This window comes from Peromyscus leucopus, chromosome 6 (assembly GCF_004664715.2).
Source record: "Peromyscus leucopus breed LL Stock chromosome 6, UCI_PerLeu_2.1, whole genome shotgun sequence".
Taxonomy (NCBI): domain Eukaryota; kingdom Metazoa; phylum Chordata; class Mammalia; order Rodentia; family Cricetidae; genus Peromyscus; species Peromyscus leucopus.
Window position 1 is genome coordinate 94699312 of NC_051068.1, and position 19675 is coordinate 94718986.

The window sequence follows — 19675 nt, forward strand, 5'->3', positions numbered from 1 at the left end:
TTAATTAAGAAAATGCCTTACAGTCATATCTTAGGAAGGCGTTTTCTCAATCGAGTTTCCCTCCTTTCAGAGGACTCTAGCTTGTGTCAAGCTGACATAAAACTAGCCAGCACACTAAGGGAGAGAGTTGGTTAGCACAAAACTAAGCCTGTTATTAAAGCCAATTTGGCCACCTCTCTTGAGTCTCTTACATGTGGTAGCCTGTACTACCTCAGGAGTCCTTGTCAGCAAGACGTTCCTCACGAGATACTGGTTCACACCCTTGGACCTCCCAGCATCCAGAACCATAAACTAAACAGAACTCTCTTCTTTGCCAATGACCCAGCTTTTGGTATGTAGTTATTACAAGAGATATGGACTAAGGCAAACCCTTTTGTAGCTTTTGTGCTGCCCATGTTAACTTCTCAGATGCTTTATTCCTCGGTGATTGCTTGTCTTCGGCTACTTAAGAACACCTACCAGTACTAAAAATAAATCTTGTGTAATACCCCACCTGCTAGAGTGGTCAAAGTGAAAAGAAGGAATCCCAGTCGTTCCTGAAGGATAGAAAACCAAAACAAGTGTGGGATGGCTAGAAAGGGGGGCTGCCATTCCACAAGCATTTTGTCTGTTTCTTACAGAGTTAAATATATACTTATCATAGAAATACCATAGATGTGGAAATTGGTATCTATAAAAACGATCTGTACCTAAACATTTTAGGCAACTTTATACATAACATCTATCAATCTGTGAGTAAACGGATTCTCGGAGTGAACTACTGACAGCATTCAAAAGAACAAGCCACCACTACACACCATGAGGTGGGCGAACCACAGAGAGTGAAGGAAGCTGGACACAAAGAGCACATGCTATTTAATAAGACTGTGTTCTGTAGCAGGCAAGGCTAATCTCAGTGACAGAAATCAAAACATGGTTTCCTGATGAGAAGAACAGAAAATTGACTGACTGCTAAGAGGCCCAAAGGGAACCTTCTGGGGAGAGGGGAAGGGTCTGTGTCTAGGTTGTGGTTCCATCTGCTGAAATCCATTCTCCAAGGTGACAGCAGAAGAGTGACTTCCAGACATGGGCCATTCGTAGTTCCAGAGACAGGAGCACTGAGTGTCAAGACAGTGGATACAAAGCATCATCAGGGACTGGTGGAGGAGGGGGCGGTACCTCCTCAGGACCAGGACTGAGAGGAGGGATGCTACTTAGGGGTGTCCCAACAATGGGGGCCAGGTATTGGGGTTTCTATGAGGGCTTAAGGAGTGGAAGTAGCTGCTATGTGTTTAGCATGGTTGATGTTTCCACCAGGGACCTGACAAGCTTTGCCAGAGCCTGGGATGTTCGTGGTCCTGACTTGCCTTAAAGCCTACCGAGGAAAACAGCAGTTGGCCAAGTCACAGAGAAGGCAAAGCACTCTCCATCTCCCACTTAGGACATGGAAAAACAATAGGGCAGCTCAGTAAGGCCCTACAAGAGGGTGGTGGCTGCAGATGTACGCATTCGTCCAAAGTCGGCAATATATAATCTTAGATTGGGTGATTTTATTTATATAAGTCATGCTAAAATAAAATTTAAAACTTTTGCTCATCAAAAGACAATGAAAAGACAAACCTCAGAATGAGAGATAATGCTGAAGACATATTTTTTTCAACAAAGGGCTCACATCCAGAATGTATGATGAATTCTAAAGCCAATAAGAAAGTAGTAAATCACCCATACATAAAGAACAAGCAATTTCAAGATGCAATCCACAAAAGAGAACATCCAAATGACCTAAAACCGATTAGAAAATGTTCAACATTATTAAGTAAGTACCACTGGACATATCCCGGAATAACTAAAAATAGAAAGACAGTAGTACCAAGTTCAGGCATGAATACGATGGAGGTTCTGTGTAATGCTGGCTAAAGTATACCCTGCACCATCTACTTGGGAAAGCAGTTTAGCACTGTAGAATACAGACACACAAACAACTGCTAGTCATACATTCCATAAAAACATATAAGGGGCCCTGGAGAAATGGCTGAGCAGTTAAGAGCACTGGCTGCTCTTTCAGAAGACCCAGGTTCAATTCCTAACACCCAAATGGTGGCTCATAACCATCCATAACTCGAGTTCCAGGGGATCCAGCACTCTCTTCTGGCTTCCACAAGCACCAGGCATGCATATAGTGCAAAGATATGCATGTAGCCAAGACACACATTGTGATGGTTTGAATGGGTATGGCCACCATAGACTCATGTGTTTTGATTGTTTGGTCCACAGGGAGGGGCACTATTAGGAGACATGGCTTTGTTGGAGTACATGTGGCCTTGTTGGAGGAAGTGTGTCATTGTAGAGGCAGGCTTTGAGGTCTCATATATGCTCAAGCTAAGACCTGTGTAGCACACAGTCTCCTTCTGCTGCCTGTGGTTCAAGATGTAGCTCCCTTTCCAGTACCATGTCTGCCTGCGTACTGCCATCCTTTCCATCATGATGATAATGCACTAAACCTCTGAACTGTAAGCCACCCCCAACTAAATGTTTTCCTTTATAAGAGTTGCCATAAGCATGGTGTCTCTTTACAGGAATAAAACCCTAAGACACCCATACACTTAATTTTAAATATATATGTGTGTGTATATTTGGTCCATATCAGAAAACATGCACAATATTTCTTGTAGCATCATTTTTAAATATTTTGATCCAAATATCAAATAAATGTTGGTGGATGCCTTAACAAGGGAGAAAGATTCTGAAAAGGCATCAGTAGGCAATGTCACCACTGTACAGAGTGTACTTACATAAACCAAGATGGCTATGATGCCACAAGCAAGATCTTTATGGGACCATTGTTTGCATACGTTATTGTGTATGAATATGAAGGAGTACCATGTATCTCTACAGTTCATTTTATGTGGCTACTGCATTTCACAGCACAACCTTTTAAAGGCATATATTATTTATGTATTATAAATATATATATTATGATAATATATTAACATATGATAAATAATATAATCTATAAAAACATAGATTTTGTTTCAGTGAAGAAAGCAAAGTGGAACTCAAAGCTAAGAGACAATGCTTTTTATAAGGGAAGATTAGAGCATTTTCATCCCATGTGATGGATAATCTTGATTGTCAACTGGATTGGATCTGGAATCAGTTATGAGATACGCCTCTAGGGGGAAGGGGTTCATAAGAGCATTTCCAGGAAGGATTAGCTGAAGAGAGAAGACACCTACCCCAGAGTGGGTAGCCCTTACGATGGGGTGACCCGGATACAAAGAAGTTGAGGGAAAAAAGCAGTCTCATCTGCCTACCTTCCGTCCTTGCTGGTGTCTCTCCCTGATGCTGCTTCCATTGCTGTGGCTATCATTCTTCACTAAGATCAGACCACAGCTGCTCCAGCCTTCCAACAAAGACTGGAGAGCAGCCCCTGGCCAGGAATCATCAGGCCTGCAGTACCACACTGGGACTCTGAGGCACCCTGCTTTGGACAGTGAGCGGCTATCATCTGCTCAGCCTCACCAGCAAGCACCCAGTCATTGTTGCACGACCCAGGCCCTACTGTGTAAGCCTGTAGAGTAAATCGTCTTTACAGTATGTGTACATTCTATCTGTGCTGCTCTTCTAGAGAGCTAGCACAACTCAAGATTGACAACACACGAAAATTAACGTCATAAAGCAAGGCAGAACAAAAGGTCTTATCCGGAAAAATTAATCATTCTCTTTCCAGATGAGCACGGAAAATGCCTCACCCGAAGGACTGTGTGGGAGTCGGCCGGGATGGCAGGCAGCTATCAAGGGAACTTCTGAAGACGTGGCTGGGATCGTGGGTCTTGTTTCTCTGAGTTTTTATAAACCTCCACAAGCCCAAATCCAGGGGAGGGGCGAGCCAGTCACAGCTGCTGAAATAACACCATTCATATTCACTCCCTGGAACTCGGTTCATTCTAGTCCTCTAGGAAGCCGGAGTCTACCCTTGGCTTTATAATGAGAGAAAATACCTTTTAGAAGTGTAGCAGGAGCTGGAGAGATGGCTCAGCAGTCATGAGCACTTGCTATTCTTGCAGAAGACTGGAGTTTGATTCCCAGCACCCACTCAATGCCGCACAACCATCTGTAACTCCAACAGATTGGACACCTTCAAAGTGTACTTATGCACATGCAGGCAAAACACTCCATGCACATAAGCTTTTCATTAAAGTGAAACTCCAGATAAAGCACGGGACTAGGGGTGTATCACAGTGATAGAGCACACCCTGGGCTTTGTATTCCAACCCCAGCCCCGCAAAAGAGAAGATGAAGGGGGAAGACACAGCTACAGTGTGTACTAAGAAAGGGAAGAGGAGCGGGCACAGGAAGCATTTGTTCCAGTTAACTGCGGCTGTGTGCTTTGTGGTTTTACATTGTTTAAACTACAACAAGGCTAAGAGATAAAGTGTTGCTATTCTGATTGTCCATATGGAAAAACTGAAACTTAGTACAAGAATTCAGGCATGAGGACAATTATAGATTCCAGAAAAGGACCATGCAGTTTATATAGAAGCACAGGACAGGTGTCAAAAGACTAGTGAGGGAAGGTTGGGCAAGAAAGGGATGCTTGGAGACAAGCACAGACCTGGCCATAGACAGAAGAAGGGAAAACAGCAATCACAGCCCATTTTACTAGGGGAGGGGAGATATGTAGCTGAAGAGTGAAACAATAAAATAATGTTTGGGGGCCAAACTAAGGAGACATCTGAAATAATAAACTGAGAGTTTATGGTATCATGGGAATAAGCAGCATGTTATTACTTGAGAAAGATTTGAGAAGTCTAGATAAGGTCTGCCATCTCTTGTCCATAATTCTAAAACCCAAAGAGCTCTAAAAATCAAAAATATAAGGCTATTTTCACCAAGCTTTTGTTTCATTTTGTTGTTTTTGAGTCAGGGTCTTACATAGCACTGTCTGGCCTGGAACTCAGAGATACACCTACCTCTGCCTCCAGACTATTGGGATTAAACAGTGTGTCTGTGCTCATCTTCTCAAACCTATATTTTTAAAGGTAGTTTATTTGGAGATAAAAGCCAATCTGCTCTGAATTCTTTGGGCATCAAGCTTAGTCTAAGCCGGTATGAGTTCACTGCACTCTTGGTTCTACTTAGTATGACACCCATGTTTCACTGAAGAAGTAACTGGATTTGATCCTTGGGGTACTGGACAAGTTCTAATTAGGAGAGATTTTGCAAACCATATTGTATACTCAACATATTATGTTTTTAAAGAATAAAAAGTAGAAGTGAAAATCTGCTTTACAAAACACATCTCAAATTTTCAGTGAGGGGCCATCCCCTGTGACAGTGGATGGGATGGAAAGAAAAGAATGAAGTTGAGGTGACCACTTTGGAGATTCTAAATAGTTCTGGCCAGGGGGAGGGGGGGAAAGAACCTGAGACAAAATGAAGCCATGGGAATAGAAAAGATGACTGAATGTAAGTAAGACTCTGTGAACCAGATGTGGCAGCTAATTGGATAAAATGGGATGAGGAAAAAATCAAAGGAAAATTCAAGATTAATTCTTGGGACCTAACAGTAGTGTTTTCATCAACAGCATCGACAAGAGAAATAGACCGCTAACAAGTCTGTTTTAATAATGTTGATTGGGGTACAGGGAAACATCTGGTGTGTGCAGACAGAGTTAGAAACAGGTGTTCAGCATTCAGGAGACACCAGGACCAGAGGGATAAATTGGAGTCATAATTTCATAGACAGCATCATGAATGTCCATACTTTGTATACTCTCATGCTATCAGAAATGCAATTTTGTGGAATCCCTTCTTACAGCCAGCTGTCTGACTCAAGAGGAGCGAATTCTGGCCAGAGTGCATCAAGTTGTTAGCTTACCACGACGGTGTCTTCTTAGCAAAGCTATTACAAGTTCCCACCAGTATCTGATGTTTATAGCAGTGAGAACATGGTGAGGAAGTGATTGCAATATGTTAGGTCAGTAGGGGGTGAAAGCCACCTTCCCCTCTAAAAGCAGGACCATTTGTGGGTGGTTTCTTAGGAAGTGTAATAGTTGATTGCAGGTTTTAACTTGAAAAGGCCAGCTATTTGGCCAAACGATGTTTTGGACACTTCTGTGAAGATCAGTGGATTTTGATCAAAGCAGATTGCTCTCCATATTGGGGCTGGGTCTCACCCAATCAGTGGAAGACCCACATAAAACAAAAGATTGATCTCAGGGTGGATCCTGCTAGCTGACTACTATAGTCTTCAGTGGCAACAGCAACCCATCCTGGTGTCTCCAGCCTGACAGACTTGGGACTTAAAACTCCAACACCAGCTCTTTCTAGTTTCCAGACCACCAAGCCATTCTGTAGATTTTAGGCCTGTCAGGCTCTGCAATTACATAAGCCAGTTCCTTCAAGGAAGCATGAATATGTCTCTCCAGTGATAGGCATGTATGTTATTACATATTTATTTCTAAAACCTATTGGTTCCATCTCTCTTCAGAATTCTAAATCAAAAGATAGACAAAATAAGGCAAAATAATTTCACATAGTGTGCAGAATTAATACCTACAATCCAGGTGATTTAAAGAAAAACAATCTAATCAAAACTTAAGTGATGAGGTTGGGCTGCCAAGATGGCTCAGCGGGGAAAGACGCCTGCTGCCAAGACTGTTGATCTGAGTTCAAGCCCCAGGACCACATGGTGGAAGGAGAAAACTGACTCCTGAAAATTGTCTTCTGACCTCTATACATGTGCTCTGGTGCGCGCAAGCGCGCGCGCGCGCGCGCGCACACACACACACACACACACACACACACACACACACAAGTAAATAAATAATTGTATGTTTTAAAATGTTAATGGTGGAGAGCAGATTGACTGGGGCATCAAATCAGCTGAAATGATGATGACTGGGATACAGCTCAGGCGTAAAGCACTTGTCTTACCCAGCGTGCACCGTGCCCTGGGTGCAATCATCAGCACTGTGCTAAGTTAATAGCATTAGTTAAAATGAAGATTTCTTTACCTCTTTGTAACTTTTGTGGAGTGCTGGCAGTTTTCAAACATTAGCCTTTGGAGTTTTTTGGTTGGTTGATTGGTTGGTTAGTTTGGTTTTGTTTAGTTTTGGGGACAACATCTCACCATGAAGCCTCAAATGCAACCTTATATTGGAGCATGTCAACATAACTCTGAATACTTGGAATCCAGCTCTTGATGTGAAAAATGCTTTTTTTTTTTTTCACAATTTGCAAAGAGTACTAGAAACAAGCACAGCTCTTCTCTCTCTCTCTCTCTCTCTCTCTCTCTCTCTCTCTCTCTCTCTCTCTCTCTCTCCAGGAATCTGTCTTACTTTAAAATTTTATCAGTGTCCTGGCTCTATGTCATAACTCAGTATTCCAGGGCCTCACTCACTTTAACATCCCACTGTGAATCCTGTAGAAACTGGTGAATAGGAAGTAGCAAGCATTTTGAACATGTTAAAAAGATTCATATTTATAAGAGGGAAGGAGCTAAAAACCAATAAAAATTTAGAAGCCTGCCAGTTTGGTTGATGTTTAGGGCCCTGGTATTTTCAGGTGTATCTCAGGACATGTCTGTGTGACGGATAAGATGTTTCACCCAGTCTCTTACCATTAATGTATGCTCCTAGGAATCCTTGGAGTTTGGAAGCAATAACCGCATTTGACCCATTTCCTGGTTAGCTCTTGGAGTTGTCTATTTTGAGTGGAGCCCAGAGTAAGAATGGACTTCAGATCCAGACTATAGTGCAAGTGACCTGGGACCCACACATACAAAATAAATAAACAAGTAAGTAAATATAAATTTTTACAAAATAATAACTATTAAATTTTAAAAGGGAATATGAACGTGCTGCTGGAAACTGCATGAAATTGGTTAACTATTTTGGAACTGAATCCATGAAACCTTACTACATAGCTTGAACTAGTATTGCGTCCTAAAGCTGGGTGTGCACAGGAGTAGTATGTACAGGGTCAGTAAGCAGGTCTTAGAGGGGCCTGGAAGCCACACGTGTAAGCAGGTGTGGCTCCATCATCTTTAGCGCTTCCTCTTAAACAGCTTCTTCTTCCTCAGTCCACACGCAGGAAGGGGAATGCAGTCCCCTGTCAGCTGAGCAAGGCCAACTCAGGCCTGTTGTATACGGTTCTCCACAATATGCTTCAGCAATGATCACTCCAAAGCCAAACATCTTTGAAAGACAGAAGTGAAAAGAAATCTCAGAGGGTAAAACTCCTTGGATCAGTACTTCTGAGTATACACTTTATATCGGGGGAAGACAGCCAAGGGTATGACTCCAAAGTGTCCCATGGACAATGGCTAACAAATTAGCCTGACAGCCAGAAGCAACAAAAAAACTGTCTTAGATTGGGTTTCCATTGATACCATGAAACACCGCGACCAAAAAGCAAGTTGGGGAGGGAAGGGTTTATTTGGCTTACACTTCAGCATTGCTGTTCATCACTGAAGGAAGTCAGGACAGGAACTCAAACAGGGCAGGAGACTGGAGGCAGGAGCTGATGCAGAGGCCATGGAGGGGAGCTGCTTACTGGCTTGCTTCCATGGCTCGCTCAGCCACACTTCTTACAGAACCCAGGACCAGCAGCCCAGGGATGACACCGCCCACCATGGCTGGGCCCTCCCCCATTGGTCACTAATTGAGAAAATGCCTTACAACTGAGGCACTTCTTCAACTGAGGCTCCGTCCTCTGATGACTCTAACTTGTGTCAAGTTGACACACAAAACCAGCCAGTACAAGGACACAATCAGAAATCTCATGACAGGCGATATGAGGAGAGGTACATAAACGTAGCCTCTCAGACTGAGCACAAAGTGTGAGGCCATTTGGGTCTCATGAGCTATTTATCAAAGGACCAACCACTGCAGAGAAGACCCTCACCAACCCATAGGGTAACTTATGCGTGAGGTCAGCCAGGCTGTCTCCCTGGCACGCAGTTGGTCAGTGGACCCATGTACAAAGTAAACAGGTGAGTGGAAATGGGGAATCACACATGAACGAACAACATCATGTTTCTTTCACCAACTTAAACTTGCTCCTGCCACTCCGAGTGCCTAACTGTGGGGAATAAAAGCTGAGGTACCAAGGAGGCCTCACTTCCTGGGAACCACAGCTACCTAGTTACTACTGACCTACATCGGCTTCCTTCTATAATGCAAGGCTCGGCAACTACACATAGATAATTCTTCTATGTGTTAGTCAGGTTCTCTAGAGGAACAGAACCAAAAGAATGAATATATTATAAAAGGGAACTTACTCAACTGGCTTACACAATAGGTACTGGGTAGTTCAACAATGGTTGTCTGCCAACAGCCATCTTGCTGGCCCTCCCCCTTTGAAGAAGGATAATTTCAAGATGAGGTCATGACCTTGATTTAAATCCTAAGGCTGGATCAGTCCAAAAAGGCAAATATCTCAGCATTTCCCAGACTGCTTCTGAAGGCCTGGAGTATCATGGCTCCTGGGAAGGCCAAGGAAGCTGCGTTCTGATGTCAGCGAAGGCTGGTGGACCACTGTACTCCCCAGCAAGGAGTGAAGGCAGGCAAGCAAACAGCCCTGCTCTCTCCTCAGACCGCTTTTCTTTCTGGACCATCACTAGAAGGTGTTGCCCACTAGAGGGGCTGGGGTTCCCCTCAGCTAATCCTTCCTGGAAATTCCATCATCAATCTCAGAGGCATGTCCCTTCCTTGATTTGAGATCCAATCAAGCAGACAATCAGGAAAAAGCATCACACTCTACATATGAGCCTTATGTCCCTTCCTGTAGCATCATCAAATACAGTCTTATAGACTTGGTTTCCCTCACAAATAAGAATGCACTTGACAAATGAGGGACTCATTTCTCAACAAAACAATGTAGCAATGAGACATGACTGTCAAATTCATAGGTCTTTCTAGATAGCAAACCACCCAGAAGTGTTTAACTTAAAAGAGCAATATAATAACCAACAAATACTTGGTCATTGGGGCAGGAAGGGGACAAGATCCTGTTATACAAAATGTATAGCCTATACATTAAAAGTGCCAGTCATCAAAAACTGATATCTCACCCACTCCTCCTTCAGGACATAGAGCCAGGACTCAAGGGATAAAAATAAGACTGTTTCCAGTATTACAGTTAGTAACTCTCTCACAGAATTTTGTATTATTATCAAAAATGTTTCTACTAGAGCATATAAAACAGTTTGAGAAAACTGAAAGCTAAGACTAACAATTATATATATTGGGCTCTCTAAGTCACTAAACCACAGAGAGGTCCTTGTACTGGTTGGGTTGGCTAGTGAGATTGTTATGGGGAGATCAGCTTGCTGCTACACATTGGGGTCAACAAGGGCTGTGAGGAACCGAGGTGTTCTCTAGGTTGCCTCATCAAACTCTCCAATTTAACAGTGAGAGTTAGTAAGCAACTCAACTATGAAGGACTCACTCTTTCAGAATGAAGATCCCAGCTACAGAAGAAAAAACTCAAATAAATAAGTTACAAGTATCAACCACAGTAATTACCCAAGTTCTCTCCACTGCTTGTGCTGTGTATCTGTGTGTGTAATAACTGCTCTTTCCAAATCCACATGCCCTGTCACTTTATGCTAAAAGTGTTGGTGGTAAAGATCTTTATGGTTAGCATTACAGAATATTGAGGAGGGATTATAAATAAGCCCAGAAGAATTAACTCTAATAAAGATAACAGTAGCTGTTAAGACTTTGTTTCTCCCTTTGGGGGATAAAAAGGTGAGAATTTTGTGTCCAAAAAAATAGTTAGAAGCATAAATACATTTATATGTTCAAAAATATATAAACAAATAAAATTTATGACTGAGCAGAAATTTAAGGCTGCATAGAAGGATATGTAGGATGTTTGGTTGCTAAAACTGTTACTGGTTAAGGATTTCTAAACTGAGTGTACCACACTCCTCACATCCAGCCTCACTTCCCCTCCCCTTGGCTTTTCCAGTGTTTCTCATCCATGACCAATGTCTACCTTAAAGACACTCTGCTTGAAGGACCTAGACTCATTTGATTTCCTAAAGGGACTTCACTGATGACCCAGCTGTATTAGTTTGCTTTTGTTGCTGTGATAAAACACTGATCAAGCCGGGCGGTGGTGGCGCACGCCTTTAATCCCAGCACTTGGGAGGCAGAGGCAGGTGGATTTCTGTGAGTTTGAGTCCAGCCTGGTCTACAGAGCGAGATCCAGGACAGGCTCCAGAGAAACCCTGTCTCAAAAAAAAAAAAAAAAAACCCACCACTGATCAAAGGTACTTGGGAAGGGTTTATTTGCCTTATGGTTTATAGTCTGTCATCAGGGAAACTAAAGCAGGAACTCAAGGCAGAAACTGAATCAGAGACCATGGAGGAATCTGCTTACTGGCTTGCTTCCCACGGCTTTCTCAGCTACCTGTTTTCTATAGCCCAGGCTCACCTGCCTAAAATGGTGCCTCCCCAACAGGTTTGGCCTTGCTATATCAATTAGTAATCAATAAAATGCCCCCACGGGCATGGCAACAGGCCAACTGATAGAGAAAGTCCTTAATTGAGATTCTCTCTTCCCAGGTATGTCTAAGTTCATGTAGACAAAAACTAACCATCTGTGGTGGTTTGAAAGAAAACAGCCCCCAAAGGGAATGGCATGATTAGGAGGTGTGGGCCTTGTTGGAGGAAATGTGTCACTGTGGAGGCAGGCTTTGAGGTTTCTTTTGCTCAAGCTTCCCTCAGTATGACAGACCACTTCCTGTTGCCTGTAAAATGTAGGACTCTCACCTACGTCTCCAGCATCATGTCCACCTTCACACAGCCACATCCCACTGTGATGATAATGGACTGACCCTCTGAACTGTATAGCACCCCAAGTAAATGTTTCCTTTTATAGGAGTTGCCATGGTCACAGTGTCTCTTCACAGCAACAGAAACCCTACTCATACCATCCCATGAACTCTTGGTGTTTTTCTCCTCTACCTCTAAGCCTGTTTCTGTTGCTTGTTTCTAGGTGTACCCAGTTACCTTGCGTTACTTGCTGGACACTGAATTTTGGAATAATTCATAGATAAAATTTGAGGATTATAAGAAAGGTATTTCCCCAAAGAAGATTCAGTGGACTTGAGAGCTTTAGAATTTCAGACCTCCTTAACTCAAGTTCAAGGTCTAAGATCTCCTAGAGCTAATCAGAATGCTCCAAGCTTAGCTGTTGCTAGGCCAACTGCTTCACTGGGTTTATCCTTCCTCCTAAGTAGTACTTCAGAAGCCCTAGTCTCAGTTCCTACCTCCTTTCTTCCCCATAGCTCAAATTCTTAATTCCTAAGTCTTCAAACTGGCAAAAAAAAAAAAAAAAAAAAGTCAACCTCTGCCAACTCTTCCAAACTAGCTAAGGTATCCAAGTTCACTATACAGGAATTCCTCTTTCCTCCCAGCAGTTTGTCTTTTGAACGTGAGAATTTGGAAATGTTTGATGTTGCTTTAAATTTCTTCTATGAGAAGCTGGTTTGTTCTTAAGAAATCCTAGGTCACCGGGTATAGTGGTCTATGCCTTTAATCCTAGCATATTGGAGGCAGAGGCAGGTAGAGCTCTGCAAATTCAAGAACAGCCTGGTCTACACAGTGAGGTCTAAAACAGCCCGGGCTACATTAAAGAGACCTTGTATCAAGAAGAAAAGAAAAACAAAAAAGAAAAGAGAAAAGTAATCAGAAGTTAGTTTAAGCTTGGCACGCTGAAAGGGCAGCTGCAGATTTTGAGGAAAAATATCAATGCAAACAATTAAGATTCTTTTCCTCTAAAGCACTGGTTCTCAACCTTCCTAATGCTGCAACTGACCCTCTAACACAGTTCATGTTGTGGTGACCCCCAACCATAAAATTATTTTCGCTGCTTCTTCAAAACTGCAATTTTGCCGCTGTTATAAGTTGTAAATATTCTTGAGAGACAGAGGTGTGTTGAGGTTCTGACCCACAGGCTGAGAACCCCTGCTCTACAGCAAGAGCAGAGGCACTGAGATAACACAGCAGGGGAGGGAGGGCTCTTGCTGTCAACCCTAACTGAGTTCCATTCCCACGACCCTTCTAATGGAGGTGGACAGCCAACCTCTGCAAGTTGTCCTCTGACTCCATTTGCACACTGTAGCACAAGTACATCCACACATATACATACATACATACACACATACACACACACAAACGTACATACATACACACATACACACATATACACACACAAACGTACATACATACATACATACATACATACATAAAATTTAACAAAAAAGAAAATCCAAAGAGACTCTTACAGCTTCTTCGTACATAATTTAAAACTTTCTTTTATCCCAAAGTCAAGTTTAATTTCTCAAGCACTGTCAAAATGTCATATTCCATTCTGGATGTGAATGTATTTGTGAAAGATTTAGACATAAATACATAAGAAAGTAATAACTAATACTGTTTGCATAATTTTAACAGACAGAAACATAATGAAGTAGAAAGACTCATTGTTGCCCAAGTCCTGTTTAAGAGGTACAGAGAGAACTCTGAAGATAAAGCTTTAACAATGTGCCATAAAGCAGGGGACAGGTGGCATTTCAGCAGGGAAGAGTCATGTGAGACGGAGGAGCAGACGTTCTGCCGTGATAAAGCTCAAAGCCAGCCTCCCCCTGTTACGGCTGTAGTCCTGATGACAATGACCTTTAGTGTGACTGTATTACAATCCCTTCAGTTCAGCTCAACCATGTGCACAGAATTCTTAGTTCTGGTTTCTGCCCTATTTTAATTTTCACTAAAATCACTGAAAATCAAGCAAAAGGCTAATAATGGCCAGCCCTGGATCTTAAGAGCCCTTCTCATTTTAGTACCCAAGTGGGGTACCTGCAACTTGTCACACATGTTCTTCTCCCGGGACAGTCTGACTGATTTGACCATGCTTCGAGAAGAAAGTAAACACCCTGGTGCATGACTAAGAAACCAAAACTCACCTCTGGTTAACAGAGTCCGTAAGACGATCACTGGGTGAACACAGTGTAATAACAGTAGGGGAAGAAAGAAAGACAGTCACACTGAACCACTGTGGCATTTGAAAGAACATGCCCCCCAAAGGGAGTGGCGCTATTAAGAGTGTGGCCTTGTTGGAGGAAGTGTGTCACTGTCGGGGCGGGCTCTGAAGTCTCTTTTTCTCCAGCTTCCCTCAGTGTGACAGTCAGTCAATTTCCTGTTGCCTGTAAGACGTGGCACTCTCAGCTCCAGCATTATGCTGCCATGCTCCCCGTCATCATGACGATGGACTGAACCTCTGAAACTGTAAGCCAGCCTCAATTAAACGTTTTCTTTATAAGAGTTGCCATGGTCATGGTGTCTCTTCACAGCAATAGAAACTCTAAGACAACCACCAAGGTCACAGAAAAATAGTGCCAAGAACCATTCCTCATGGACTCGGTAAGTCAAGTGCTAACTGCAATTATGAGAGCCTCAGCTCAAATCCCTAACACTAAGGCAAAAGCCTGGCACGGTGGCACTCACCTGTAACCCCAAGACTGGGGTAGAGATGAAGAACCCCAGCCTAGGCAAAACAGTGAGCTCCAGGTTCAGTGAGAGACTGTCTCAAAAAGTAAGAAGAGCTAGAGAGATGGGTCAGTGGTTAAGAGCGCTGGCTATTCTTCCAGAGGAACTGGGTTCTTTTCCTAGGCCCACAATCATCTGTGACTCCAGTTCCAGAGAATCCAACCCTCTTTTGGCCTCCTTAGGCAGTGCATACATATGGTACATGGGCAGGCAAAACACCCATACACAAAAAGCAAAATTACATGTTTTTTTCTAATTAGAAAGAATAAAATAGCAGCCAGGAAGCAGTGGCGCACGCCTTTAATCCCAGCATTTGGGAGGCAGAGGCAGGCAGATCTCTGAGTTCAAGGCCAGCCTGGGCTACAGAGCGAGTTCCAGGACAGCCGGGGCTACACAGAGAAAAATAAAAAAGAAAGACTAGAGAGCAATTGAGGAAGGCATCCGACATTGACCTCTGGCCTCCACACGCACCTACATACATGCTCATGCCCGCATGTACCTGTGCTCAGTGCACCGCATCACCAACTACAACGTTATGGCAGCATCTGTCTCCACAAGGTGCAGGGAGAAAGAGCGGGTCCCCTAGCCTTTCCTCCACATCTCAGCCTCTTACTTCAGAAGCTCAGGTGGCTTCATGTATACAAACAGCCTTCTCAGACCCAAGGGCCCTCTTACTTTTCATTATAAATTTTAATACAGATGATTATTTTGCAAGTTTATCTCCCTCAGTCATAATAAGTGTATTTTATCATTATTTGAGAGCTTTCACAATGAAAATTAATAGCTGTAGTTTTTGTGCTTTTGTTTTTGTTTTTCCTATCCAGCAAACCAGGTTCAACAGAACACATTTGCCTTGCAAAACCAGAAATTATCTTTTCAAATAAGAATTTTAATTTAAACTTATTATACAATCTTACAGCTAGCAGTACCATGTCATCCTGGAACCCTAAAAAGGACCTGGGTTCTAGAAAATTTCTTTGTTTTGTATTTAATCCAGCGATTTATACAACTGCACCAAGGAACTGGTGTTAGATGTTTCCCAACATTCAACTTAAAACATTAGACATAATAAGCGGAATGGGGAGGAATCATGATTAAATGCCCAAAATGTAAACATGAGAAAGTAAACATGAAAACAAATCACTTTAAGAAATCATTTAATTACAAGAAAATTAGCCTGAAAATTGCAGACTTCTAAACAAATTGTCTATATGAAAACAACAGCTCATTTACCGTCATGATGTTTTATTTCTCCTTCAGATAATCCCATCTATTGAAGCCAGTCTTTCCTAGCAAACCTTAGACTACATGGGGTCTTTTCATGTTTAATATTCCATAAAATAGAACTCGCTTTCTTCCTGAAATGAGAATGATTTTGCTACAGAGAAACTTGAAATTGCTCTCTTGTGACTACTCCTATGAGCCCCTCCCCGAAGGCAGTGAAAATCAACCACAAAGCGGCTGGTTTACCAACAGTTCCTGTCATTCACTTCGTTTTACCAGCCCAAGTACACATTCTGAGAAGAGATCCCCAAGTCCCGCAGTTTCAAATTCCTTTTGTAACTCCTCCAGTGTTGAATACTCCTTGACTTCAAACGCCAGAAACCTGCATTATACAAGAGAAGCTCATGAATATGCGGAGATTTGTCAGAGGATAATTACCCATTCAGTTGCTTTTGCATCTGCAATAGTACTAAATTATACCTTTTGTGTTCCGTTTGTACTTTTGTTTCAGACAGTACACTAATCATTTTCTCTTTGCACTTCTTTCCACTTGAGTCCACATCTACTTTGGAGGTTTTCTGAAGAATCAGGTACTCCTAAACGATAATCAGTATGGTAAATGCAGAGCTTACTCTGCACGGCACAGTCCTGTTCTAAAGGAACCATAACCCACAAGCATTTTCCTGCTCAAAGAATGTTCTCAGGCTGGAGCAGTAAGAGAGTTATGTGGTGTCTTTACAAGGTGGATGAACAATGTTCTGCTGAACACAGGTGTAAGGATCAGTAACAACCAAGTGTTCCCCTTTAAATCTGGACTGGACAGCTACCAGAGTGGGTTATTTAAACTCTCAATAAGTAAATAAAAAGCTGTTTAAAGCCGTTATTTAAACTAGTTATTTAAGCTCAACCTCTGCCTTAGATAACGACTCCACACAACCGGATATAACAGGATCCACCTCCTGGTGAAGCTGGGACAGTGGAATGAAGGAGCATGGAACACCACACCACACAGTAACAGCAACCATTGGTATCACCAAGCCAGCCAGAATGGGGCCATCAGGCACACACCACCTTCTGCCCACCCAGAAATGCACCTGCACATTCCCGACCCTAGTACACAATCTGATAAACAATTTTAACAGAGAAATCCATGTAAAATGACATTTTAGAGGAAGCTATAAAAAATTATTTCTCTGAACTAGTGCAGTTGTAGTCATGAGAACAAATACACGTCAGTAATTCATGACTCTGTCTGAATAATGACTGTAAAACACAGCATTTATCCTAATGTGCCCGAGCCGGTCACAGACAACCAGAGTCTTAGGCAAATGTGAGCAAGGAACCTTGTACCCATTTTTGTCATCTAGAATGTTATCCTCAAGGACCAACGTTCATAGATACATACAGACTGCCTCAGAATCTGTGGGTCCTTGGCTAGGTCCCACTGCAGGCTAAAGGCTAAATCTGCCTTCTTTCTCTGTCTATGCAAGAACCCAGCGTGGACCTGGTTAAGCAAATGTCAAAGGAGGTTCGGGGTACAAACCCACCTTGGAAAAACTTGGGGCTGTTATTCTGCAAAGCTTTAAGATCACAGGCTGCTCCTGTTAAATCTGTTTTAAATAAAATCTTCCGTAACTGTGCCTGACCCATTCTGACAGTTAAGACTTACTAAGTGATCTGTAGCTCTTTTAAGGTTTAAAACATAATAAGCAGGTTTCCTTGTCTAGCTCCTCATAGAACAGGCTGGGGGGCTTTGGGTTGAGAGCTTGGAAGCCTGAAGATGACGGCTTTGAAAGCAGCTGCTGAGACAAGCCAGGTGGAAAGAAGTCGGGGAGGAGGTGGCAGGCTGACAGTCCTAAGCACCCTGCTTCTACAGAGGCTGGCTCTCCGCTGTAAGGGACCAGCCTTCCTACACCAGGACACAACGCTAAAGGGCCAGGGCGCACTTTCAAGTGCCTGCAAGTTAGGAATTCTGCAGACTACTCACAAACAGACTCCCTGCTGTGCTGAGCCATGGAAAAATTAATATGTACGAGCTTTTAGTGCTCATTTATACAGTTGCAGGTTATCATTAATATAAAACAAATACACGTCACGGGACTTTTTTCAAAAACTGGTGCTGGTGCTGGGGAGAGCTCAGAGGTTAAGAGCACTCAGTGCTCTTTCAGAGGACCTGGGTTTGATTGATTCTCAGTACCCAAATGGCAGCTAATAGCTGCCTGGGACTCCGGTTCCAAGGGATGCTACACCCTCTTCTGGCTTCCTCAGGCACTGCACATACATGGTCCACAGGCAAAACACCCATACACATAAAAAAAAAATACAAATGAATATTTTTTTAAAACTACTGCTTTAAGTGGCATAATATTTACAACATAATAAATATTTATAATTTTATACTTGCTTTGCAAGTTTGTGGCTGTTGTAGGAACTAGATATTCATTTTTACGGAGAACTAGGGGGTTGGCTAGAGAAATGACTCAGGGGTTAAGAGCATGGCTCCTCTTGCAGAGGACCTGGGTTCAGTTCCCAGCTCCCACATGGCAGCTCACAGCCATCTGCAACTTCAGTCCCAAAGAATCCAACACCTTCTTCTGGCCTCTGTGAGCACCAGGCACACAAGTGGTGCACAGACAAGCATGCAGACAGAATGCCCATACACATAAAACAAATAAATAAAAATTAAAGAACTTAAAAGAAAATCACACCGATGTACCACTTAGCAGGGTAAAGCAGAAACACCATACTTCCTCTCTCCGACTGCTCTAAAACACACTTAGAGACACCCCGGCTTGGCAGAAGGGAGCGGACACATAGTGTACATCAGTTTTCTGGCACCTTGATGCTGCTCCTGTCTCCTTGCAGTAGGAGCAGTATTGTTCTGCCCGCGAACATCAGTCTTCCTGTCAGCCTTAACTCCGAAGCCCACTTCTCCACGGTCTTGACGTATCTAGTCCTTGCTCTCATGTGATCTAAATGCAAGAGAGTCATCCACAACCCGTCATCCACAGCCGGGCTTTCCGGCCCAGGACACTTCTCACTGATGCTCGAAGTCTCTGGTTGGCTGAGGACATGTCGGAGATTCTCTTGAATCCAGAGAACCAGCTCGTGAATCATGGGCTCTGACAAAAGCTTTCTGGCTTCTTCAAGTACCTTCTCCTTCACGGTAGCACACTGAGCCCTGGTCAGATGTTCGGAGCTAACCGAGACGCCGGGTAGATACAAAGGGTAACCAGCTGGTAAATGGAACACCAGCTCTAAGGGCACATCCTCGCCCACAAGTCCTTCAGCTGTTGTGTGAATTCTAAATACAGCCCCATCTGTCTCTGGAAGACATCCAAAAATAATTATTAGCTGTACATAATTCAATCTCAATGGAATACTGATCAGTTAAAATTTCCCTTTTAAATCTCAATGTATTTCTCATGGGGAAATTGAGTTATTTTATGGAGAGACATACAATGCAAAGAAAGCCATGACTTACAGGTCGTTTCCCCAGTCACAAACACACAGGAACAGCACCACGCAAACCTACTTGCAATTTACACTCTTTATCAACCGTTTCTATTAAGTTATCAAAAAAGTAGTTCTGATTCATTTCCTTCTAGCCACATTTCACTGGTAATTATGAAAATCATGAATCAACTCTTAGAGGTGTTCAATGTGTACAGAAAATATGAGAGAAGTTCACTCGAAGTTACTTATGGTAAGTCACATGGAGCCCCGGGTGTGGCGCGGTTATGAGAAACTGGTGGCTGGACGTGATACCGAAAGGGAGTAAACACACTCTTCTGACTCAAATGCACTCCTTCAAGTGAAATGTGAAGGCAGCAAGATGAACTGAAACAGCGGAGACACCCACCTTAGCCTCTGGGGCTCCCTGAGAAGGAGGAAGCACACCTGGGAGA

At 43.0% G+C, this 19675-nt stretch overlaps 1 protein-coding gene across 1 annotated transcript; it reads right to left on the reverse strand.

Annotated features, from left to right (window-relative positions):
- Positions 1-15683: 15683 nt before the first annotated feature.
- Rwdd3 (RWD domain containing 3) lies at positions 15684-19151 on the reverse strand (the record flags this gene model as incomplete). Its single annotated transcript, XM_037207045.1, has 3 exons — positions 15684-16149; positions 16248-16363; positions 18606-19151. Coding segments are annotated over 3 exons (786 nt in total), but the record flags the coding sequence as incomplete, so codon positions are not given.
- Between the last annotated feature and the right edge of the window lie 524 nt (positions 19152-19675).